The sequence below is a fragment of the Scyliorhinus canicula genome, chromosome 1 (genome assembly GCF_902713615.1).
Source record: "Scyliorhinus canicula chromosome 1, sScyCan1.1, whole genome shotgun sequence".
Taxonomy (NCBI): Eukaryota; Metazoa; Chordata; class Chondrichthyes; order Carcharhiniformes; family Scyliorhinidae; genus Scyliorhinus; species Scyliorhinus canicula.
This window is the reverse complement of record NC_052146.1, coordinates 306,486,029-306,512,546: the sequence shown is the minus strand read 5'-3', so window position 1 is coordinate 306,512,546 and position 26,518 is coordinate 306,486,029. Positions and strand designations below refer to the sequence as shown.

General features: G+C 50.7%; 1 protein-coding gene across 2 annotated transcripts in view; it reads left to right on the top strand.

Annotated features, from left to right (window-relative positions):
- Window positions 1-26,518, top strand: part of LOC119976527 (zinc finger C2HC domain-containing protein 1B-like) — a 56,770-nt gene that overhangs the window by 1,154 nt on the left and 29,098 nt on the right. For both annotated transcript variants that reach the window (XM_038817084.1, XM_038817093.1), the window contains exon 2: window positions 13,517-13,578. In XM_038817084.1, the coding sequence (XP_038673012.1) occupies window positions 13,517-13,578 (62 nt within the window). The remainder of the gene's footprint in view (window positions 1-13,516; window positions 13,579-26,518) is intronic.

Below are 26,518 nucleotides of genomic sequence, written 5' to 3'. Positions count from 1 at the left end.
TATACACGAGAAACAAGATTCAGTTATGCTGCCTGCAAAGATGGATTGATTGATCTATGGGTCCGGTTGTGGAGTCGCTCTGGTCCGTCGTCACGAAGGTGAGTCTCACTGGCAGCTTCTTCCTTCCTTCTGCGATGTCTCGATTGCCTCTGCCTGGAGTCTTCGCTGCTGATGTGCTTCTGGTGCCTGTGAGCATTTATTATTATTTTAATCTCCCTCTTTTCATACCCTTTTGCCATTTCCTCTGGATTTCTGCCAGAGGCCTCGGTAGAGGGACTCAGCGGCCAGTGGTCCCGTTGATGACCGTCTGATAGGCCACCTGAGCCCGCCCCAGGTGACTATCTGGTGATGTGAGCTACACATTACCTGCTCCCACATGAAGCATTGAGGGCAGCACGGTAGCCTTGTGGATAGCACAATTGCTTCACAGCTCCAGGGTCCCAGGTTCGATTCCGGCTTGGGTCACTGTCTGTGTGGAGTCTGCACATCCTCCCCGTGTGTGCGTGGGTTTCCTCCGGGTTCTCCGGTTTCCTCCCACAGTCCAAATATGTGCAGGTTAGGTGGATTGGCCATGATAAATTGCCCTCAGTGTCCAAAATTGCCCTTAGTGTTGGGTGGGGTTACTGGGTTATGGGGATAAGGTGGAGGTGTTGACCTTGGGTGGGGTGCTCTTTCCAAGAGCTGGTGCAGACTCAATGGGCTGAATGGCCTCCTTCTGCACTGTAAATTCTATGATAAGGTAACAGCAGAAACTCTGGGTGCCCAAGAGTCTGGCTCGATCTGAGCTACTGACAATAGATCGATTCATATCAATAGGGTGCAATGGTCTCCCAATGGGTGATTGACGGATGTGTTCCAGACAAGTTTCTGTCGGTTATGTATTTGACTTTGGTTAAGTCTGAATTCCCAACAGTCTGCCTGAGGTTTGGCTGCAGTTTGATTTAAAGTGCCCAATTCTTTAATTTAAAATATCCAATTTAATCAGGCTCAAAACCAGGCCCTGTCAGGCGACCACACTTAAGTCATAAAATATCTGAAAGAACATTACAAACATTTCAAAATGCCCATCACACAAAGTGCAATCATACACAAGTTCTCTACATACATACATCATGTTGCTCTCTGAGGTGCTTTAATACAAAGAAACATTACAAACATTTCAAAATGTTCCTTACAAATGGTGCAAAGGTATTTAAGTTGTCCACATGGATCAACTTGTTCTCTGAGGTGCTTTAGTACAATTGTGATACATGTAATATTCAGCCTATAAATTCAATGTGAGTCATACAGCCCGAGGGGTTCAACAAGATTTTCAACCTCTCGGTTCACTCTGACTGAAAGGTCTTCGACAGCGACCTTCCCTCGTCACTCCTCTGCAGCAGCTGCCCTAAGCCAGTGTTCTACAAACCTTTTTTCCGTGGACCCATTTTTACCAACCGGCCAACCTTCGGGACCCAAACCGGCCGACCTTCGGGACCCACACCGGCCGACCTTCACAACCCACGCCGGACAACCTTCACAACCCACGCCGGCCGACCTGCGCGACCCACCATTTTCTCTGACCTTGTTTGCTGCTGACAAAAATGGAGGAAATGGCTTTGGGTCCCTTTGGCCCTCGTACACGCTCCTCCAATGGAACCTTTTGGATGAAGATGAAGCCTTCCGGTGTCGGAAAGTATGGAGTCTCCATCTGTCCAACGTTCTGCATTTTTTTCCTGTAAAAGTTTTTCAAATAAACCCTCCCCCCCCCGAACTTGTAAAAAATAAATAAAATGAGTAAAATAAATGAAAAAAATGAATAAAACCTCCCCCGAGCTTGTAAAATAAAATGAATAAAATAAATGAAAAAAATTAAATGAATAAAAAGCACTACATTGAGATCCAAAAAGACGAAGTGTTGGGCGTCTTGAAAAATATTAAGGTAGATAAGTCCCCAGGGCCGGATGGGATCTACCCCAGAATACTGAAGGAGGCTAGAGAGGAAATTGCTGAGGCCTTGACAGAAATCTTTAGATCCTCACTGTCTTCAGGTGATGTCCCGGAGGACTGAAGAATAGCCAATGTTGTTCCTTTGTTTAAGAAGGGTTGCAAGGATAATCCAGGGAACTACAGGCCGGTGATTCTTGTTCAGTAAAGGGTTAAGAGACATTGCAATTAGTTGTCTCATTTATGTTAAGTGTCCAATAATTGACAGTGATCTGTAAAGGGGCTTCAGGTAGCCTCTGGGTTTGGTGATGCGTAGCGTTTTGTGCAGAGTCTGTTGGAAGAAATAAAAATGTGTTGGTGAAAAAGGAGCAGAACTTTTGTCTCTTCATACCACAGCATCTAATACGTCTAACGAGCCTTACATCAGTGGTAGGGAAATTACTGGAGAGAATTCTTCGAGACAGGATCTACTCCCATTTGGAAGCAAATGGACGTATTAGTGAGAGGCAGCACGGTTTTGTGAAGGGGAGGGCGTGTCTCACTAACTTGATAGAGTTTTTCGAAGAGGTCACAAAGATGATTGATGCAGGTAGGGCAGTGGATGTTGTCTATATGGACTTCAGTAAGGCCTTTGACAAAGTCCCTCATGGTAGACTGGTACAAAAGGTGAAGTCACGCGGGATCAAGGGTGAGCTGGCAAGGTGGATACAGAACTGGCTAGGTCATAGAAGGCAGAGAGTAGTAATGGAAGGGTGCTTTTCTAATTGGAGGGCTGTGACTAGTGGTCAGGGATCGGTGCTGGGACCTTTGCTGTTCGTAGTATATATAAATGATTTGGAGGAAAATGTAAATGGTCTGATTAGTAAGTTTGCAGACAACACAAAGGTTGGTAGAATTGCAGACAGCGATGAGGACTGTCAGAGGATACAGCAGGATTTAGATCATTTGGAGACTTGGGCAGAGAGATGGCAGATGGAGTTTAATCCGGACAAATGTGAGGTAATGCATTTTGGAAGGTCTAATGCAGGTAGGGAATATACAGTGAATGGTAGAACCCTCAAGAGTATTGAAAGTCAGAGAGATCTAGGTGTACAGGTCCACAGGTCACTGGAAGGGGCAACACAGGTGGAGAAGGTAGTCAAGACGGCATACAGCATGCTTGCCTTCATTGGCCGGGGCATTGAGTATAAGAATTGACAAGTCATGTTGCAGCTGTATAGAACCTTAGTTAGACCACACTTGGAGTATAGTGTTCAATTCTGCTCGCCACACTACCAGAAGGATGTGGAGGCTTTAGAGAAGGTGCAGAAGAGATTTACCAGGATGTTGCCTGGTATGGAGGGCATTAGCTATGAGGAGCGGTTCTCACTGGAACGATGGAAGTTGAAGGGTGACCTGATAGATGTCTACAAAATTATGAGGGCATAGACAGAGTGGATAGTCAGAGGCTTTTCCCAGGGTAGAGGGGTCTATTACTGGGGGGATAGGTTTAAGGTGCAAGGGGCAAGGTTTAGAGGAGATGTACAAGGCAAGTTTTTTACACAGAGGGTAGTGGGTGCCTGGAACTTGCTGCTGGAGGAGGTGGTGGAAGCAGGGACGATAGTGACATTTAAGGGGCATCTTGACAAATACATGAATAGGATGGGAATAGAGGGATACGGACCCAGGAAGTATAGAAGATTTTAATTTAGACTTTGCTTGGAGTTTAGCTTGGAGGGCCGAAGGGCCTGTTCCTGTGCTGTACTTTTCTTTGTTCTTTGTTCTTTGTACAGAACTTGTAAACCAAAAAGTTGCAACCGATGATCGGCGCGCATGCCCAATGCGGCTCAATTTTTTAAACATGTTCGCAGAATGTGAATGCGTGCCGATCATTGTGCGCGCATGTGCAATGCGGGCAAATTTTTTTTTAGCATGTTCGCGGCCGCTTGCAACCAGCATTATTAAAAGCCGGTTGCTGCGTGGGGATTTGCGCGATCGGGAGTGCTGCGGACAACGGCTCCGCGACCCTCCCGGCACCCGCCCGCGATCCACCCGCGGGGCGTGCCCCTGACTTTGAAGAACACTGCCCTAAACTATAGTGAATTCCTCAGCACAAAGTCTCGGGCTTTGCAATGTGCCCGCCTGCAACACTCGGTCAAGGACAACTCTGCACCGAAAGACCAACAGGTTTCAGGCAGAACAAAGAGCATCTTTCACCGAGTTGATGATTCCCCCAGCAACAGCTGATGTTTATCCCGGTGTGCGTCCCTTGGGAACAGCCCATAGAGCACGGAGCCCTGCGTCATGGAGCTGCTCGGGAAGATGCTGGGTCCCATATTATTAATCGTTTATATAAACGACATCGCTCACTTTGTGGGGGGTAGGATCAGTAAGTTTGTGGATGACACAAAGATTGGCCGGGTAGTTAACAGTGACGCTGAGAGTCTTGGGTTACAGGAAGATACAGACGGGTTGATGAAATGGGCAGATAAGTGGCAGATGGAATTTAATCCTGAAAAGTGTGGTGATACACTTTGGAAGAGGCAATTTGGCAAGGAAATATTCAATGAATGGCACCACACTGGGAGGTCCTGAGGAACAAAGAGACCTTGACGTCTTTGTAAATAGGTCTCTGAAGGCAGAAAGTAGTTAAGTGGGGCAGCACGGTGGCACAGTGGTTAGCACTGTTGCTTCACAGCGGCAGGGTGTCAAGTTCGATTCCCAGCTTGGGTCTGTCTGTGTGGAGTCTGCATGTTCTCCCCGTGTCTGCGTGGGTTTCCACCGGGTGCTCCGGTTTCCTCCCACAAGTCTCGAAAGACGTGCTGTTAGGTAATTTGGACATTCTGAATTCTCCCTCAGTGTATCCGAACAGGCGCCGGAATGTGGGGCAACTACGGGCTTTTCACAGTAACTTCATTGCAGTGTTACTGCAAGCCTACTTGTGACAATAATAAAGATTATTATTAAATTATTATTAATAGGGCGGTGAATAAGGCAAACTTGCCTTTAACAATAGAGGCATAAGGGCAGCACAATGTAGATTACAAAAGCAGGGAGGTCATGATGAAGCTGTATAGAACTTTGGTGAGGTCACAGCTGGAGTACTGTGTGCAATTCTGGTCGCCACATTATAGGAAGGATGTGATTGCACTGGAGGAGGTGCAGAGGAGATTGACCAGGATGTTGCCTGGGATGGAACGTTTTAGTTATGAAGAGGTTGGATAGGCTTGGGTTGTTTTCTCTGAAGCAGAGAAGACTGAGGGGATCGAGATGGACAAGATAATGAGGGGCATGGACAGGGTGGAGAGGGAACAGCTGTTGCCCTTAGCTGAAGGGTCAGTTACGAGGGGGCACAAGTTCAAGGTGAGGGGCAGGAGGTATCGGGGGGGATTTGAGGAAAGCCTTTTCACCCAGAGGGTGGTGATAGTCTAGAACACACTACCTGGGAGGGTGGTAAAGGCGGGATGCCTCACGTCCTTTAAAAAGGTACCTGGATGATCACTTGGCACGTCACAACATTCGAGGCTGTGGGCTAAACGCTGGACAAAGGATTAGGATTGGCAGATCAGGTGCCTTTCATGTGGTGATGCAGGTGCGATGGGCCAAAGGGCCTTTTTTTTTTGCACTATTTTGCTGTGATTCTATGAATTCTTGCAAGTAATTATATGCATCAGAGAAAATTTAAATACAGCTGGAGGGCGGACTATAGACATGGGTCTGGGTAGGGTGCTCTTTCCAAGAGTCAATGTGGAATCAATGGGCCAAATGGCCTCCTTCTGCACCTAGGCATTCTATTCTAAGATGTACAAAGTGTTGGTTTGTCAGGTAATGTTCCTCCAATTGCTGGAGATTTTTAAAAAAGACGTTATCCATACATCCCAAAGGTGATTCGATTAGCTCCAAATAGTTGAATGCCTCAGGGTCTTGCCACGTGGGGCTGGATTCTCCGCCGCCGGGATGCTCCGTTTTGCCGACAGCCCAGGGGTTTCCCGGCGGCGTGGGGCTGCCCCACAATGGGTAACGGAGTATCCCGTCGGCGTGCAGAAACAGAAATGTGGCGCAGCGGGGCGGAGAATCCAGCCCATGATGTGAGTCTTTTGTTGGGGATGAATATTACAGACAGACTGACTCCACTCCAATGGATTTGAATGTGGGATATTTAGTGAGGCAAACTTGAGATGGCAACCTTGGACTGTGAGTTCAAGTCATATATATAGGCTCTTTTTTATTGAAGTCTTTTTAAAAGTTCAATTCAAGTTTCCAATGGGTGCATTAAAAATCATGAAAAAAAATCATTATTTGGCATAAAGCAGAGCTTGATGGCAGAAGGCACAAGACAGGAGTGCGATGGAATATTTCCCACTTGCTGAATAAATACAACTGCAGCAGCGCTCCAGAAACTGATGTCATCCAGGAAATGGCAGCCCTCTCGACTGGCACCACAACTACCATCTTACATACTCACTCCAGCAGCCATGCACAGTGACAACAGTACGTACCAGCTACAAAGCTCACTACGCTAACTCATCCAGGCTCCACATGGCAACACATTCTGTGACCACTACCACCTGGACGACCAAAGGCAGCAGACGCAAGAGAACACCACCACCTGCAAGTTCCCCTCCCAAACCCCACACCATCCTGTCTTGGATATATTTGAACATACATTTTTTTTTATTCGTTCTTGGGATGTGGGGCATCATTTATTTCCCATCCCTTGGCGGATCTATCCATGTTCCTTCATTGTCACTGGGTCAAACTTCTAGAACGCCCTCCCTAACAGCACTGTAGGTGTACCTGCACCATATGGACTGCAGCGGTTCAAGAAGGCAGCTCACCACCATTTATTGCAGTAGGCGATGAAACCCCCCCCCCCCCCAACTGCCTTTGTTTTCTTTGCTGATGGGCCTGTTGCCTTTTGATCCTCCAAACCCCCAGCATTCCCGATGTTGAAGAACATCTAGATTTTCTGGCAAAATTGTCATTACTATTCATTGGCGTTGAGCGACTCTGGGTACATTCAGTGTCTGCTCACTCGGATCTCCCTTGTAATCAGTGAGAGCCGACTGCATGGCTTCATTGACCGATTCCCTCACAGTGATGTTAGTCTTGAACCAGTCAGCAAGTTTCCATTTTTGCTTCCCATATGTTAAGAGTGTGATATTGTAGACGGTGCCTTGTATTTCACTCTGCACTCTGTGTGGCAATGCCAAAAAGTATTTGTTCAATTGAGTATTTCAAAAATAGTCTGGAAACAGGTCTTTTAAAGTATTTTATATTTGTATTTCTGGGGTTTAAAAATAAGGTATAGCTGTAAGTTTAATTTTATGTTTCTGTATTTAAAAGACTTCAGTTTGGTTACGATGCTTGTCTGGTCATGGAGGTTTATGACCTGAAAGCAAACTGGGCTTAAAGGAAAACTAGGCTGTTGCTTAGCAACCGGGGCCACCCGAGGACAGAAAGAACTTTGGAGTTAGTTGTAAGCTTAAGCCAGAAGAAGCTGGACAGGACAAGAGAGCTGCAGAGAGCAGACTTTCCAAAATGAAAAATAAAGTCCCAGAAAGCAAGCGCTTTGACAAAAGTATATCTCAGCAAGGCAGTTAAATGGGAGTAGCAAAGAACAAGGAGTTGAAAAAGATCCTGTTCTGGAGAATTCAAGTAAAAATCAGAGAAAGTGCACTGAGTCAAAGAGGCAGCTGCAAGAAGCAGATTTAAAGCTGGTTAGGTGAGAAGGCAGAAATTCAAGGATAATTGAAAGTTTGGTGACATCTTCATACAGTCTGCGAAGCATTGGGGCTTTGTTGGAGAGCTGAGCACCTGAGAAAATGCGTGGAAGCTTGAATGCATGTGAATCCAAGACAGGAATACTGAAAGGAGAGTTTAAAAACCTGGAGCTGGATCCTTGGTGTAGGCCTTCAAGAGAAAGCTTTGTTAGGGGGAAGTTTCAAAGTTTCTTCTTCAAGACTGGAGTTTGGAAACACTCGCGTACCCAGGTGTCACTGCTAGGCTGGCAGGGGAACTGCCAGGGTGGCAGTGCCAAGGTACCTGAGGTGGCATGGAGTAGTGAATGAGGTGGAGGGCTGTTGTAGGCTGCAAAGGGACATTGATAGGATGCAGAGCTGGGCCAAAAAATGGCAGATGGAGTTTAACCCTGATAAGTGCGAGGTGATTCATTTTGGTGGGAAAAATTTGAATGGGGATTACAGGGTCAACGTCAGGGTTCTGAGGAATGTGGAGGAATAGAGATCTTGGGGTTCATGTCCACAGATCTCTGAAGGTTGCCACTCAAGTGGACAGAGCCGTGAAGAAGGCCTATAGTGTGTTAGCATTTATTAACAGGGGGCTTGAGTTTAAGAGTCGTGGGGTTATGCTGCAACTGTACATGACCCTGGTGTGACCACATTTGGAGTATTGTGTGCAGTTCTGGTCACCTCATTATAGGAAGGATGTGGAAGGATTGGAAAGGGTGCAAAGGAGATTTACCAGGATGCTGCCTGGTTTGGAAGATAGGTCTTATGAGGAAAGGTTGAGGGAGCTAGGCCTTTTCTCTTTGGAGCGGAGGAGGATGAGAGGCGACTTAATAGAGGTTTATAAGATGATGAGGGGGATAAACAGAGTGGATGTTCAGAGACTATTTCCTCGGGTGGATGTAGCTGTTACAAGGGGGCATAACTACAAGGTTCAGGGTGGGAGATATAGGAGGGATGTCCGAAGTAGGTTCTTTACTCAGAGAGTGGTTAGATGTAGAATGGACTGCCTGCTGTGATAGTGGAGTCGGACACTTCAGGAACTTTCAAGCGGTTATTAGATAGGCACATGGAGCACATCACAATGACAGGGAGTGGGATAGCTTGATCTTGGTTATCTGACAATGCTCGGCACAACATCGAGGGTCGAAGGGCCTGTTCTGTGCTGTACTGTTCTATGTCAATGTACATTCTGGGAATCGGGCATGAGGGTGCTTTGCCCTTGTGAGGTGGGGTGAGGGGGACTCGAGGATGCCCTAATCGGTAAGTTGGGTCATTGGGGGTGGTTTTGGTGTCACTTTGGGGGGTTGAGAGATAAACGGTACCCCAATCTCTTCCTGTACTGCCGAGCTGACCTCCTTTGTGCAGGAAATGAAGTTAAGTGTGGCCTCGGTGGGGCCTTCCTCGCTCGGTGGGGCCTTCCTCGCTCGGTGTGGCCTTCCTCGCTCATCGGGGCCTTCCTCGCTCGGTGGGGCCTTCCTCGCTCGGTGGGGCCTTCCTCGCCCGTCGGGGCCTTCCTCGCTCGGTGGGGCCTTCCTCGCTCGGTGGGGCCTTCCTCGCCCGTCGGGGCCTTCCTCGCTCGGTGGGGCCTTCCTCGCTCGGGGGGGCCTTCCTCGCTCGGTGGGGCCTTCCTCGCTCGGTGGGGCCTTCCTCGCTCTGTGGGGCCTTCCTCGCTCGGGGGGGCCTTCCTCGCTCGGTGGGTCCTTCCTCGCTCGGGGGGGCCTTCCTCGCTCGGTGGGTCCTTCCTCGCTCGGTGGGGCCTTCCTCGCTCGGTGGGGCCTTCCTCGCTCGGTGGGGCCTTCCTCGCTCGGTGGGGCCTTCCTCGCCCGTCGGGGCCTTCCTTGCTCGGTGGGGCCTTCCTCGCTCGGTGGGGCCTTCCTCGCTCGGGGGGGTCTTCCTCACTCGGTGGGTCCTTCCTCGCTCGGTGGGGCCTTCCTCGCTCGGTGGGGCCTTCCTCGCTCGGGGGGGCCTTCCTCACTCGGTGGGTCCTTCCTTGCTTGGGGGGCCTTCCTCGCTCGGTGGGGCCTTCCTCGCTCGGTGGGGCCTTCCTCGCTCGGGGGGGCCTTCCTCGCTCGGTGGGGCCTTCCTCGCTCGGTGGGGCCTTCCTCGCCCGTCGGGGCCTTCCTCACTCGGTGGGGCCTTCCTCGCTCGGTGGGGCCTTCCTCGCCCGTCGGGGCCTTCCTCGCTCGGTGGGGCCTTCCTTGCTCGGTGGGGCCTTCCTCGCTGAGGCCCGAGAAAAGAACAGAGAGCCGTTTAACAGCGGCGTTGATCTCGGCACTGCAAACACCAGGAAAATACCCGTTAAGCACACCCAGAACAGGACGCTGTTTGCCTATTGGCTTATGTGGACTGTGTACTTACTGAGAGTATTAGAGTATAAGATGGATTTTGCAAATATATATATAAAGATACAGCTGGGGTGAAGGGTGGTGCATTATAGTCAATCTTTTATTGTTTAATAAATGTTTTATTCATTTGTTGAAAGTTAACCAGCTGTCCTGTGACACTGTTCATCCACGTTTGTTCATTGATGTACCATTTGTCAATGTTCTCTGTTGATTATTCTTTTTGTCTACTATGTACGCACTGTGTACGTTCCCTCGGCCGCAGAAAAATACTTTTCACTGTACTTCGGTATCTGTGGCAATAAATCAAATCAAAAATCAAATCAAATCAAAATCTTGAAACAAAAAATAAATGTTTGAATCTATCGAGCTGGGGTTCCATTCTGGGACCTGACTGTCCATTAGCAACAGCAGCTGGGATCATCACAAAAGATAGCAGATAATTTGGACAAAGAAAGATCCCACCAACATCAATGCTATCGGTTTGAATGCTGAGGGATAGATATTGACCCAGGATAATGTCACGATGGGATCTTTTACTTCCACCTGCAAGGGCAGAATGACCTCAACTTCCTGTCTCATCTGAAAGGTAGAATCCAGGGGTTTGCCTGAGTATTGAACGGGGAGTATCAGCTGTGTCACATGTTCAACTGGGAGTTGAACTCATGACCTTCTGTCCAAAAGGTGAGGCGTGCGCGTCACTGAGCCTTGACCAACACCTGCGCTCTGTTGAAATCTCAGCATGCGGTCATCCTTGCCCACTAGGCCTCGGTTTTCTCCCCCACTCTCTTCAACCTGGGAGCTTTTGTTTTGGCCACTCACGGTGGCCTCTCCTCACACTCCTGTATCCTCACATCCAGTGCTGTCACTCCCTTAGCCCCCTGATCTACCCCAGCCCCTCTGCCGCTGCCAATAAGCTGCCATTCCAGTGATCACTGGGAACATTGGGCGGGATTCTCCAACCTTGCGTGGGAATCTCCGATCCCTCGCCGGGTCGGCGAATCGCTGGAGGGGGGGGGGGGTGGGCGGTGTGAATCTCGCCCCCGCCGGCTGCCGAATTCTCCGGCTCCGGGGATTTGGCGGGGGCGGGAATCGCGCCGCGCCGGCCTGTGGCCGCTGGTAGAGCCCCCCCCCCCGGCAATTCTCCAGCCCACTGATCCGCAGGCTGGCCTGTGCTGTGGGGGCACTCTATTCCTCTGCGTCGGCTGGTGTAAAAGACGTGGAGGTGAAACCCCCCCCTGCGCATGCGCTGGGATGACGCCAGCACACGCTGGCGCTCCCGCGCATGCGCCAACTTGAACCGGCTGGCGGAAGCCCTTCGGCGCCGGTTGGCGTGGTGCCAAGCCCCTTCCCCGCCGGCCGGCGGAGCGCAAACCACTCTGGGCCGGCCTAGCCCCTGAAGGTGTGGAGGATTCCGCACCTTTGGGAAGGCCCGATGCTGGAGTGGTTCACGCCACCCCTCAGCGCCGGGACCCCCCGCCCCGCCGGGTAGGGGAGAATCCCGCCTCTTATATTTACTGAGGCAGGTGTGGAGGAAAATAATCTCATGCAGTGGTATAAATTGTGCACAGTAAGATCCCACAAACAGCAATATGATGACAACCAGTTCATCCATTTTAGTGATGTTGGTCAAGGGACAAACATTTTGGCCGGACATGACGGATAACTCCCCTGCTGTTCTTTGAAGTAGTCTCTTGGGATCCTTTGTATCCACCAGTCGGAATAGACAGGGCCTTAGATTGACGGCTTGTATGAGAGGCCAAAACGTCTGACAGTGCAGCACTCCCTCAGCACTGCACTAGAGTGCCTGCCTAGATCGCTCAAGATTGCATTTAGATTTATTGTCACGTGTACTGAGGTACAGTGAAAAGATTTGCTCTGCGTACAGTGCAGTCAGATCGTTCCATTCATGTAAAACATAGGACATACAGAAATGCACAGTGTAAATACATAGACATAGACATCGGGTGAAGCATACAGGAGTATAGTGCTACTCAGTAGAGAAGATGTGTGAAGACGTCAGGTCAGTCCATAAGAGGGCCATTCAGGCCCCTGGTAACAGTGGGGAAGAAGCTGTTTTTGAACCTGTTCGTGCGTGTTCTCAGACTTTTGTATCTCCTGCCCGATGGAAGAAGTTGGAAGAGAGAATAACCCGGATTTGGGGGGGGGGGGGGGGGGGGGCCTTAATTATTCTGCCCGCTTTCCCAAGGCAGCGGGAGGTGTAGTCAATGGATGGGAGGCGGGTTTGCATGGTGGACTGGGCTGTGTTCACAACTCTCTGTAGTTTCTTACGGCCCTGGGCCGAGCAGTTGCCATACCAGGCTATGATGCAGCCCGATAGGATGCTTTCTATGGTGCATCTGTAAATGTTGGTAAGGGTTAATGTGGACATGCCGAATTTCCTTAGTTTCCTGAGAAAGTATAGGCGCTGTTGTGCTTTCTTGGTCGTAGTGTCCTCGTGGGTGGACCAGGACAGATTATTGGTGATGTGCACCACTGGGAATTTGAAGCTGTCAACCATCTCCACCTCAGCCCCGTTGATGCAGACAGGGGTGTGTACAGAACTTTGCTTCCTGAAGTCAATAAACAGTACCTTGGTTTTGGTGACATTGAGGGAGAGATTGTTGTCGTTGCACCACTCTACTGGGTTCTCTATCTCCCTCCTGCACTCTGACTCAAGTCTCTGGACTGGAATTTGAATCCACATCCATCTGACATCAAGAGGTGTGCATCTCCACCCTCGGCCGCAGCTACTGTTATGTTCTAGTGCATTGCAATGATTGAGTCAGTGCACCAAATAACGTCTAGTTCATGACTAGTTAAGATTTATTGAATTACAAAAACGTGGGTAGAAAACAATACTAATACTACTAACGAACTGTAAATTTTAACAACGAGATTACGAGAGCTAATGCAAAACACGACTATCCCCGACGACTCCTCACTCAGACTCCCCGAAGTTACAGTGTCACGTTGTGTACTTCTACTGCCACCTGCTGGTTGCAAGTCTAATTTTTTTTAACGTACAGAATTGCTTATGCATATCATTATAGCTACCGAAAGGAATGGGTTCAATGGGCCAAATGTCCCTTCACAAATCAGATCTTCCCGCGTCTTTATTAGCAATCATGGTCTATTACTGCTTCTGTCCACGCAAAGGGATAAGAATGGACCAAATATATTTCCCCGTTCATTTTCCGGATGTGGTTATTGGTGATGCATTATCCAACTCCAATTACTCTTGGGAGGCAATTGAATGGTGTGCTGGGCAGTTCTGAGAGTCAACTTGGTGTGGGACTGGAGTCACATACTGAGCCTGACTTGGGTGAGAACGGCAGACTTCCTTCCCTAAAGGGAACCAGCTGCTGAGACTTTGCACCAATGTTGACTGTTTCATGGCGACTTTTACCGAGAGCACCTTCTACCTCCGGTGGCATTTGAATCTAGACCTCCAGATTACAATCCAGTAACAGTGAGTGTGTTGGCATGTTATTTATTTCACCCTTTTCTTGCACACAGAGCAGAATCTCAACCTGGTGCCATGTAGAATCTGCGGAAGGAGTTTTGAATCCAGTAGTCTGGTGAGTTGGTACAGGATTCATTGCCTTAGTTTCCTTCTCTGCCTTCCACATCCTGCTCGGAATCTCTGGGAGCTTTATGGTTTTCCATATTGAGTGTAACTGTGCTTGTTTCTATTTCATAAACCATGATTTCAGACATCCCAAACTCTTCTGCCTGTGTCTTAACGCAGAAGGCCCCATTGCCCTACCAGCCCTGAGCTCACTGACCCACATCAGCTTCTGGTCCAGCAACATCTACATTTATAAATTCTCATCCTTGTTTACAACTCCCTCTCATCCTCACTCCTCCCGATCTCTGTGACTCTCCACCAGCCCCAAAGTCCTCTAATTCTGACCTCTTGTGGCACCCCCGATTTTAATCACCCGCCATTGGGTGCCGCTCGTGAGTTCAATTGCCGAGGCTCCGGATACCTGTCCGCATCTCAAACTCACGTTCTTCCTTTAGGACACTCCTTCAAACCTATCTCTTTGAATTTTGGTCACCTGACCAAATACCTCCTCAGGTGGCGTTGCACGTGTCAAATGTTTTTACAGAATCATAGAATCCCTGCAGTACAGAAGGAGGCCATTCGGCCCATCGAATCTGCACCGACCCTCTGAAAGAACAACCTGCCTAATCCCAATCCCCCACCCTATGCCCAGAATCCCACCAAACCTTTGGACACTACGGAGTAATTTCGCACGGCCAATCCACCGAACCCACACAGCTTTTTAAAAAAAAGATTTTTTATTCCAAACGTAAGAATATCAACAAAAACACATTCCAACAAAACAGAGTTAACTATTTGTCCATTTTCCCCTTTTAACCCCTTCCCTTCCCATCCCACTGCCCCCATGACAAAAGCTCCTCCCTCATATACCGTTATGAACAGCCTCCACTGTAACTCAAAGCCCTCTTCTGACCCCCTTAAAGAAAACTTAATCTTTTCCGACTGGAGAAACTGGAACAGACCTCCCAGCCAGGCCGCAACCCCCGGTGAAGTGTCCAACCTTCAATTCAATAGAATCCGTCACCGGGGAATCAGAGAGCTGAAGGCCACGATATCGGCCTCCTGTCCATCCAGCAGCTCCGGCACGTCCGAGAGCCCAAAGATCCCCATCAGGGGATCCGGCTTCATCTCGGCCCCCATTATCCTCGATAAGGTCCAGACACCGCCTCCCCAAAACTCTCCAACTTCTCACATCCCCAGAATATGTGAGCGTAATTCACCATTCCCGCCCACATTACTCACATCCATCCACTCCCCCCCCGGGAAGAACCCATTCATCCCAGTCCGAGTTCAGTGGACCCTGTGCACCAGTGTAAACTGAATCAAACTCATTCTCGCACAGGAGGAGGGTGAGTTCACTCACCGCATTACCTCAAACCAGAGCCCCCGTCCTATCTCCCACCCCAACTCCCCCCCTCCCACTTAATCCTTTCTACTAATGCCTTGCCCTGCTCTCCCAACCAACTGTATATATCCCCGGTCCTGCCCTCCCACGCCTCATCTGGGAGCAGCAACATCTCCAGGAGTGTGTACTCCGATAGTTTGGGAATGTCGGCAGCTCCTTTCGGACAAAGCCCCGCACCTGTAGGTACCTAAACTCACTCCCCCTCGGGAACGCAAACCTCTCCGGCAGCTCATCCAACCCAGCGAATTCCCCTCCGTGAAGATATCCCTGACCCAGTGAATTCCCCTCCGGGATATCCCTGACCCAGCGAATTCCCCTCCGTGAAGATATCCCTGACCCAGTGAATTCCCCTCCGGGATATCCCTGACCCAGCGAATTCCCCTCCGTGAAGATATCCCTGACCCAGTGAATTCCCCTCCGGGATATCCCTGACCCAGCGAATTCCCCTCCGTGAAGATATCCCTGACCCAGTGAATTCCCCTCCGTGAAGATATCCCTGACCCAGTGAATTCCCCTCCGGGATATCCCTGACCCAGCGAATTCCCCTCCGGGATATCCCTGACCCAGCGAATTCCCCTCCGTGAAGATATCCCTGACCCAGCGAATTCCCCTCCGTGAAGATATCCCTGACCCAGCGAATTCCCCTCCGTGAAGATATCCCTGACCCAGTGAATTCCCCTCCGTGATATCTCTGACCCAGTGAATTCCCCTCCGGGATATCCCTGACCCAGCGAATTCCCCTCCGTGAAGATATCCCTGACCCAGCGAATTCCCCTCCGGGATATCCCTGACCCAGCGAATTCCCCTCCGTGAAGATATCCCTGACCCAGCGAATTCCCCTCCGGGAAGATATCCCTGATCCAGCGAATTACACTCCGTAATATCCCTGACCCAGTGGATTCCCCTCCGTGATATCCTGACACAGCGAATTCCCCTCCGTGATATCCCTGACCCAGTGAATTCCCCTCCGTGATATCCCTGACCCAGCGAATTCCCCTCCGTGATATCCCTGACCCAGCGAATTCCCCTCCGTGATATCCCTGACCCAGCGAATTCCCCTCCGTGATATCCCTGACCCAGCGAATTCCCCTCCGTGGTATCCCTGACCCAGTGAATTTCCCTCCGTGAAGATATCACTGATCCAGCGAATTCCCCTCCGTAATATCCCTGACCCAGTGAATTCCCCTCCGTGATATCCCTGACCCAGCGAATTCCCCTCCGTGATATCCCTGACCCAGTGAATTCCCCTCCGGGAAGATATCCCTGACCCAGTGAATTCCCCTCCGGGAAGATATCCCTGACCCAGTGAATTCCCCTCCGGGAAGATATCCCTGACCCAGTGAATTCCCCTCCGTGATATCCCTGACCCAGCGAATTCCCCTCCGTGATATCCCTGACCCAGCGAATTCCCCTCCGTGATATCCCTGACCCAGTGAATTCCCCTCCGTAATATCCCTGACCCAGTGAATTCCCCTCCGTGAAGATATCCCTGACCCAGCGAATTTCCCTCCGTGACATCCCTGACCCAGTGAATTCCCCTCCGTGATATCCCTGACCCAGTGAATTCCCCTCCGGGAAGATATCCCTGACCCAGTGAATTCCCCTCCGGGAAGATATCCCTGACCCAGCGAATTCCCCTCCGTGATATCCCTGACCCAGTGAATTCCCCTTCGTGATATCCCTGACCCAGCGAATTCCCCTCCGTGAAGATATCACTGATCCAGCGAATTCCCCTCCGTAATATCCCTGACCCAGTGAATTCCCCTCCGTGATATCCCTGACCCAGCGAATTCCCCTCCGGGAAGATATCCCTGACCCAGTGAATTCCCCTCCGGGAAGATATCCCTGACCCAGTGAATTCCCCTCCGGGAAGATATCCCTGACCCAGTGAATTTCCCTCCGGGAAGATAACCCTGACCCAGTGAATTCCCCTCCGTGATATCCCTGACCCAGCGAATTCCCATCCGTGATATCCCTGACCCAGTGGATTCCCCTCCGGGAAGATATCCCTGACCCAGTGGATTCCCCTCCGTGATATCCCTGACCCAGCGAATCCCCATCCGTGATATCCCTGACCCAGTGGATTCCCCTCCGTGATATCCCTGACCCAGCGAATTCCCCTCCGTGATATCCCTGACCCAGTGAATTCCCCTCCGTAATATCCCTGACCCAGTGAATTCCCCTCCGTGAAGATATCCCTGACCCAGCGAATTTCCCTCCGTGACATCCCTGACCCAGTGAATTCCCCTCCGTGATATCCCTGACCCAGTGAATTCCCCTCCGGGAAGATATCCCTGACCCAGTGAATTCCCCTCCGGGAAGATATCCCTGACCCAGCGAATTCCCCTCCGTGATATCCCTGACCCAGTGAATTCCCCTTCGTGATATCCCTGACCCAGCGAATTCCCCTCCGTGAAGATATCACTGATCCAGCGAATTCCCCTCCGTAATATCCCTGACCCAGTGAATTCCCCTCCGTGATATCCCTGACCCAGCGAATTCCCCTCCGGGAAGATATCCCTGACCCAGTGAATTCCCCTCCGGGAAGATATCCCTGACCCAGTGAATTCCCCTCCGGGAAGATATCCCTGACCCAGTGAATTTCCCTCCGGGAAGATAACCCTGACCCAGTGAATTCCCCTCCGTGATATCCCTGACCCAGCGAATTCCCATCCGTGATATCCCTGACCCAGTGGATTCCCCTCCGGGAAGATATCCCTGACCCAGTGGATTCCCCTCCGTGATATCCCTGACCCAGCGAATTCCCCTCCGTGATATCCCTGACCCAGTGAATTCCCCTCCGTGATATCCCTGACCCAGCGAATTCCCCTCCGTGATATCCCTGACCCAGCGAATTCCCCTCTGTGATATCCCTGACCCAGCGAATTCCCCTCTGTGAAGATATCTCTGACGCAGCGAATTCCCCTCCGTGATATCCCTGACCCAGTGAATTTCCCTCCGGGAAGATAACCCTGACCCAGTGAATTCCCCTCCGTGATATCCCTGACCCAGCGAATTCCCATCCGTGATATCCCTGACCCAGTGGATTCCCCTCCGTGATATCCCTGACCCAGCGAATTCCCCTCCGTGATATCCCTGACCCAGTGAATTCCCCTCCGTAATATCCCTGACCCAGTGAATTCCCCTCCGTAATATCCCTGACCCAGTGAATTCCCCTCCGTGATATCCCTGACCCAGTGAATTCCCCTCCGTGATATCCCTGACCCAGCGAATTCCCCTCCGTGACATCCCTGACCCAGCGAATTCCCCTCCGTGATATCCCTGACCCAGTGAATTCCCCTCCGTAATATCCCTGACCCAGTGAATTCCCCTCCATGATATCCCTGACCCAGTGAATTCCCCTCCGTGATATCCCTGACCCAGTGAATTCCCCTCCGGGAAGATATCCCTGACCCAGCGAATTCCCCTCCGTGATATCCCTGACCCAGTGAATTCCCCTCCGTGATATCCCTGACCCAGCGAATTCCCCTCCGTGATATCCCTGACCCAGCGAATTCCCCTCCGTGAAGATATCCCTGACCCAGTGAATTCCCCTCTGTGAAGATATCTCTGACCCAGCGAATTCCCCTCCGTGATATCCCTGACCCAGTGAAATCCCCTCCGGGATATCCCTGACCCAGCGAATTCCCCTCCGTGAAGATATCCCTGACCCAGCGAATTCCCCTCCGGGATATCCCTGACCCAGCGAATTCACCTCCGTGAAGATATCCCTGACCCAGCGAATTCCCCTCCGGGAAGATATCCCTGATCCAGCGAATTACACTCCGTGATATCCTGACACAGCGAATTCCCCTCCGTGATATCCCTGACCCAGCGAATTCCCCTCCGTGATATCCCTGACCCAGCGAATTCCCCTCCGTGGTATCCCTGACCCAGTGAATTTCCCTCCGTGACATTCCTGACCCAGCGAATTTCCATCCGTGATATCCCTGACCCAGCGAATTCCCCTCCGTGATATCCCTGACCAGGCGAATTCCCCACCGTGATAACCCTGACCCAGTGAATTCCCCTCCGGGAAGATATCCCTGACCCAGTGAATTTCCCTCCGGGAAGATAACCCTGACCCAGTGAATTCCCCTCCGTGATATCCCTGACCCAGCGAATTCCCATCCGTGATATCCCTGACCCAGTGAATTCCCCTCCGTAATATCCCTGACCCAGTGAATTCCCCTCCGTAATATCCCTGACCCAGTGAATTCCCCTCCGTGAAGATATCCCTGACCCAGCGAATTACCCTCCGTGATATCCCTGACCCAGCGAATTCCCCTCCGTGACATCCCTGACCCAGTGAATTCCCCTCCGGGAAGATATCCCTGACCCAGCGAATTCCCCTCCGTGACATCCCTGACCCAGTGAATTCCCCTCCGTGATATCCCTGACCCAGTGAATTCCCCTCCGGGAAGATATCCCTGACCCAGCGAATTCCCCTCCGTGATATCCCTGACCCAGTGAATTCCCCTCCGTGATATCCCTGACCCAGCGAATTCCCCTCCGTGAAGATATCCCTGACCCAGCGAATTCCCCTCCGTGATATCCCTGACCCAGCGAATTCCCCTCCGTGAAGATATCCCTGACCCAGCGAATTCCCCTCCGTGATATCCCTGACCCAGTGAATTTCCCTCCGGGAAGATATCCCTGACCCAGCGAGTTCTCCTCCGGGACGATATCTCTGACCCAGCGAATTCCTCTCCGTGATATCCCTGACCCAGTGAATTTCCCTCCGGGAAGATATCCCTGACCCAGCGAGTTCTCCTCCGGGACGATATCTCTGACCCAGCGAATTCCTCTCCGTGATATCCCTGACCCAGTGAATTCCCCTCCGTGATATCCCTGACCCAGCGAATTCCCATCCGTGATATCCCTGACCCAGCGAATTCACCTCCGTGATATCCCTGACCCAGCGAATTCCCCTCCGTGATATCCCTGACCCAGTGAATTCCCCTCTGTGAAGATATCTCTGACCCAGCGAATTCCCCTCGGTGATATCCCTGACCCAGCGAATTCCCCTCTGTGATATCCCTGACCCAGTGAATTCCCCTCTGTGAAGATATCTCTGACCCAGCGAATTCCCCTCGGTGATATCCCTGACCCAGTGAATTCCCCTCTGTGAAGATATCCCTGACCCAGTGAATTCCCCTCCATGATATCCCTGACCCAGTGAATTACCCTCCGTGATATCCCTGACCCAGTGAATTCCCCTCTGTGATATCCTGGCCCAACGAATTCCCCTCCGTGATATCCCTGACCCAGTGAAATCCCCTCCGTGATATCCCTGACCCAGTGAATTCTCCTCCGGGACGGTATCCCTGACCCAGTGAATTCCCCTCCGTGATATCCCTGACCCAGTGAATTCCCCTCTGTGATATCCTGGCCCAGCGAATTCCCCTCCGTGATATCCCTGACCCAGTGAATTCTCCTCCGGGACGATATCCCTGACCCAGCGAATTCCCCTCCGGGAAGATATCCCTGACCCAGTGAATTTCCCTCCGTGATATCCCTGACCCAGTGAATTCCCCTCCGTGATATTCCTGACCCAGTGAATTCCCCTCCGTAATATCCCTGACCCAGTGAATTCCCCTCCGTGATATCCCTGACCCAGTGAATTCCCCTCCGTGATATCCCTGACCCAGCGAATTCCCCTCCGTGAAGATATTCCTGACCCAGTGAATTCCCCTCCGTGATATCCCTGACCCAGTGAATTCCCCTCCGTGATAACCCTGACCCAGTGAATTCCCCTCCGTAATATCCCTGACCCAGTGAATTCCCCTCCGTGATATCTCTGACCCAGTGAATTCCCCTCCGTGATATCCCTGACCCAGCGAATTTCCCTTCGTGATATCCCTGACCCAGCGAATTCCCCTCCGTGAAGATATCCCTGACCCAGCGAATTCCCCTCCGTGAAGATATCCCTGACCCAGCGAATTTCCCTCCGTGAAGATATCCCTGACCCAGTGAATTCCCCTCCGTGATATCCCTGACCCAGTGAATTCCCATCCGTGATATCCCTGACCCAGCGGATTCCCCTCCGTGAAGATATCCCTGACCCAGTGAATTCCCCTCCATGATATCCCTGACCCAGTGAATTTCCCTCCATGATATCCCTGACCCAGTGAATTCCCCTCCGTAATATCCCTGACCCAGTGAATTCCCCTCCGTGATATCTCTGACCCAGTAAATTCCCCTCCGTGATATCCCTGACCCAGCGAATTTCCCTTCGTGATATCCCTGACCCAGCGAATTCTCCTCCGGGACGATATCTCTGACCCAGCGAATTCCCCTCCGGGAAGATATCCCTGACCCAGCGAATTCCCCTCCGTGATATTCCTGACCCAGTGAATTCCCCTCCGTGATATCCCTGACCCAGTGAATTCCCCTCCGTGATATCCCTGACCCAGCGAATTCCCCTCCGTGATATCTCTGACCCAGTGAATTCCCCTCTGTGAAGATATCCCTGACCCAGTGATTTCCCCTCCGTGATATCCCTGACCCAGTGAATTCCCCTCCGTGATATCCCTGACCCAGTGATTTCCCCTCCGTGAAGATATTCCTGACCCAGTGAATTCCCCTCCGTGATATCCCTGACCCAGTGAATTCCCCTCCGTGATAACCCTGACCCAGTGAATTCCCCCCCGTAATATCCCTGACCCAGTGAATTCCCCTCCGTGATATCTCTGACCCAGTGAATTCCCCTCCGTGATATCCCTGACCCAGCGAATTTCCCTTCGTGATATCCCTGACCCAGCGAATTCCCCTCCGTGAAGATATCCCTGACCCAGCGAATTCCCCTCCGTGAAGATATCCCTGACCCAGTGAATTTCCCTCCGTGAAGATATCCCTGACCCAGTGAATTCCCCTCCGTGATATCCCTGACCCAGCGAATTCCCATCCGTGATATCCCTGACCCAGCGGATTCCCCTCCGTGAAGATATCCCTGACCCAGTGAATTCCCCTCCATGATATCCCTGACCCAGTGAATTTCCCTCCATGATATCCCTGACCCAGTGAATTTCCCTCCGTAATATCCCTGACCCAGTGAATTCCCCTCCGTGATATCTCTGACCCAGTAAATTCCCCTCCGTGATATCCCTGACCCAGCGAATTTCCCTTCGTGATATCCCTGACCCAGCGAATTCTCCTCCGGGACGATATCTCTGACCCAGCGAATTCCCCTCCGGGAAGATATCCCTGACCCAGCGAATTCCCCTCCGTGATATTCCTGACCCAGTGAATTCCCCTCCGTGATATCCCTGACCCAGTGAATTCCCCTCCGTGATATCCCTGACCCAGCGAATTCCCCTCCGTGATATCCCTGACCCAGTGAATTCCCCTCCGTGATATCCCTGACCCAGCGAATTCCCCTCTGTGAAGATATCCCTGACCCAGCGAATTCCCCTCCGTGATATCCCTGACCCAGCGAATTCCCCTCCGTGATATCCCTGACCCAGCAAATTCCCCTCTGTGAAGATATCCCTGACCCAGTGATTTCCCCTCCGTGACATCTCTGACCCAGTGAATTCCCCTCTGTGAAGATATCCCTGACCCAGTGATTTCCCCTCCGTGATATCCCTGACCCAGTGAATTCCCCTCCGTGATATCCCTGACCCAGTGATTTCCCCTCTGTGAAGATATCCCTGATCCAGTGAATTCCCCTCCGTTATATCCCTGACCCAGTGATTTCCCGTCCGTGAAGATATCTCTGACAAGCTCCAGCCCCTCCTCCCTCCAGCACCTATAAAACCCATCCATCCCTCCCGGATTAAACCTGTGGTTCCCATACAGTGGTGTCAACAGCGATATCTGGGCAGCACGGTAGCACAAGTGGAGAGCATTGTGGTTTCACAGCTCCAGGGTCCCAGGTTCGATTCCCACTTGGGTCACTGTCTGTGCGGAGTCTGCACGTTCTCCCCGTGTCTGCGGGGTTTCCTCCGGGTGCTCCGGTTTCGTCTCACAGTCCAAATACGGGTAGATTAGATGGATTGACCATGATAAATTGCCTTTAGTGTCCAAAATGGTTAGGAGGGGTTATTGGGTTACGGGGTTATGGTGAAAGTGAGGGCTTAAGTGGGTCGGTGCAGACTCGATGGGCCGAATGGCCTCCTTCTGCACTGTATGCTCTATGTTCTATCTGGTCTAATTTAAAATGCCTCCTCTGCTGATTCCAAATCTTAATAGTCGACTCCACCCCCGGACTCCCCGTATACTTCCCCTTGGCTAATGGTAACAGAGCCATTACCAGGGCCCTTAACGCGAGCCCCTACAGGATTCCTCCTCCAACCTGATCCCCTCCGCTGACCCTCACCAACACCTTCTCCACATTCGCTGCCCAATAGTAGGGCATCAGTTACGGGAGCGCCAATCCTTCTCTGTCTGTGTAGCAGGATCCCACTTGGCCACGGTCCCTTCGCCGCCCACACAAATTCCCAGACCAGCGCCTCCACCTGTCGGAAAAAGGCATCAGGGAGATAAAATCAGGAGGGATTGAAAAACCGACAGGACCTTGGCAGCACATTCATCTTTACCACCTGCACCCTCCCTGCCAACGTCAACCCACACATCATTGAACTGTGAGGGGAAACCGGAGCACCCGGAGGAAACCCATGCAGACACCGGGAGAACGTGCAGACTCCGCACAGATAGTCATTCAAGGCTGGAATCGAACCGGGGTCCCTGGTGTTGTGAGGCAGCAGTGCTGGCCACTGTGCGACCGTGCCACCCCAAAGCTACCTCACCAGCTGCAACGTACTTTGGGACGTCCTGAGTTGGTGAAATTAAGCTTCCACACCGGTAATACCTTCCTTGGACAGGCCGAACGGGAAAACTGACCTGGAGGGCTTCAAACATAGAACATTACAGCACAGTACAGGCCCTTCGGCCCTCGATGTTGCGCCAACCTGTGAAACCCCTCTAAAGCCCGTCTACACTATTCCCTTATCGTACATTAGTCTATCCAATGACCATTTAAATGCCCTTAGTGTTGGCGAGTCCACTACAGTTGCAGGCAGGGTATTCCACTCTCTGAGTAAAGAACCTACCTCTGCCATCTGTCCTATATCTATCTCCCCTCAATTTAAAGCTATGTCCCCTCGTGCTGGACATCACCATCCGAGGAAAAAGGCTCTCAAGTCCACCCTATCTAATCCTCTGATCATCTTGTATGCCTCAATTAAGTCCCCTCTTAACCTTCTTCTCTCTAACGAAAACAGCCTCAAGTCCTTCAGCCTTTCCTCATCAGATCTTCCCTCCATACCAGGCAACATCCTTGTAAATCTCCTCTGTACCCTTTCCAATGCTTCCTCATCCTTCCTATAATGTGGCGACCAGAACTGCACGGAATACTCCAAATGTGGCCACACCAGAGTTTTGTACAGCTGCAACATGACCTCATAGCTCCGAAACTCAATTCCTCTACCAATAAAAGCTAACACGCCGTACGCCTTCTTAATAACCGTCTCAACCTGGGTGGCAACTTTCAGGGATCTATGTACATGGACACCGAGATCTCTCTGCTCGTCCACACTACCAAGACTCTTACCATTAGCCCAGTACTCTGTCTTCCTGTTATTCCTTCCAAAATGAATCACCTCACACTTTTCTGCATTAAGCTCCATTTGCCACCTTTCAGCCCAGCTCTGCAGCTTATCTATGTCCCTCTGTAACTTGTAACATCCTTCTGCACTGTCCACAACTCCGCCAACTTTAGTGTCATCTGCAAATTTACTCACCCATCCTTCTACGCCCTCCTCCAGGTCATTTATCAAAATGACAAACAGCAGCGGCCCCAAAACAGATTCTTGTGGTGCACCACTAGTAACTGGACACCAGTCTGAACATTTCCCATCAACCACCACCCTTTGTCTTCTATCAGCTAGCCAATTTCTGATCTAAACTGCGAAATCACCCTGAATCCCATGCCTCTGTATTTTCTGCAATAGCCTACTGTGGGGAACCTTATCAAACACTTTACTGAAATCCATAGACACCACATCAACTGCTTTACACTCATCCACTTATTTGGTCACCTTCTCGAAGAATTCAATAAGGTTTGTGAGGCACGACCTACCCTTCACAAAACCATGTTGACTATCTCTAATCAAATTATTCCTTTCCAGATGATTATACATCCTATCTCCTGGCTCTTCTTAGCTCTCTCTTTAGGTCCTTCCTAGCTAATGTGTAACTCTCAAGCGCCCTAACTGAACCATCACTTCTCAATTTTACATAAGCCTCTTTCTTCCTCTTGACAAGTGTTTCATTTCCATTGTGCCCATCCCCTGCAGTTTTCCTCTCCAGCCGATGCATCCTAAGTCTTGCCTCATCGCATCATAATTGCCTTTCCCCCAGATATGACTCTTGCCTTGCGGTATATACCTATCCCTTTCCATCACTAAAGTAAACGTAATCGAATTGTGGTCACTATCACCAAAGTGCTCACCTACCTCCAAATCTAACACCTGTCCTGGTTCATTACCCAGTACCAAATCCAATACGGCATCGCCTCTCGTTGGCCTATCTACATACTGTGTCAGGAAACCCTCCTGCACACGTTAGACAAAAACGGACCCATCTAAAGTACTCGAACTATAGTGTTTCCAGTTAATATTTGGAAAGTTAAAGTCCCCCATAACAACTACCCTGTTACTTTCGCTCCTATCCAGAATCATCTTTGCAATCCTTTCCTCTACATCTCTGGAACTTTTCGGAGGCCTATAGAAACCCCCTAACAGGGTGACCTCTCCTTTCCTGTTTCTTAACTCAGCCCATACTACCTCAGTATTCGAGTCCTCATCAAATGTCCTCTCAGCCACCTTAAACTGAACAGTTCCTTTCTTAATGCTGACTCAAAATGGCCGGCTAAGGCAGTTGTGAGCTTGAATATTCACTGTGATGGGTTACTGTAGGGGACAGCAAACATCACAGACATCTTCCCTGTCCTTGTTCAATGCTAGCACAAAGGTCTGTGGACAAAATCTCCGCTATTATAGGACTTGGGTATAAAGATGGCAGCCTGTGGCCAGTTGCTGGTTGAGGCTTTAACACCAGCAAAACAAACCCATTTAATAAATAATTGATGACCTCAGGCACAGCAAGCGATGAAGGTGACCTTACAATATTGATAGGATGCCTTTAACTCATAAAATGTCCAAAGGTGCCTCACAGGAGCATTATTAAACAAGGGGAGTCTGCACGTTCTCCCCGTGTGAGCGTGGGTTTCCTCCGGGTGCTCCGGTTTCCTCCCACAAGTCCAGAAAGACGTGCTTGTTGGGTGAATTGGACATTCTGAATTCTCGCTCTGTGTACCCGAACAGGCGCCGGAATGTGGCGAGTAGGGGCTTTTCACAGTAACTTTATTGCAGTGTTGATGTAAGCCTACTTGTGACACTAATAAAGATTATTATTATTGAGGTATGACCATTACTGCTGTCATGTAGAAAATGCGGCAGCCAATTTGCGCAGAGCAAGATCCCACAGCAACATGACAATGAGTGGATATCCTGTTTTGGTGGTGCTCCCGGTGTTGCATGAT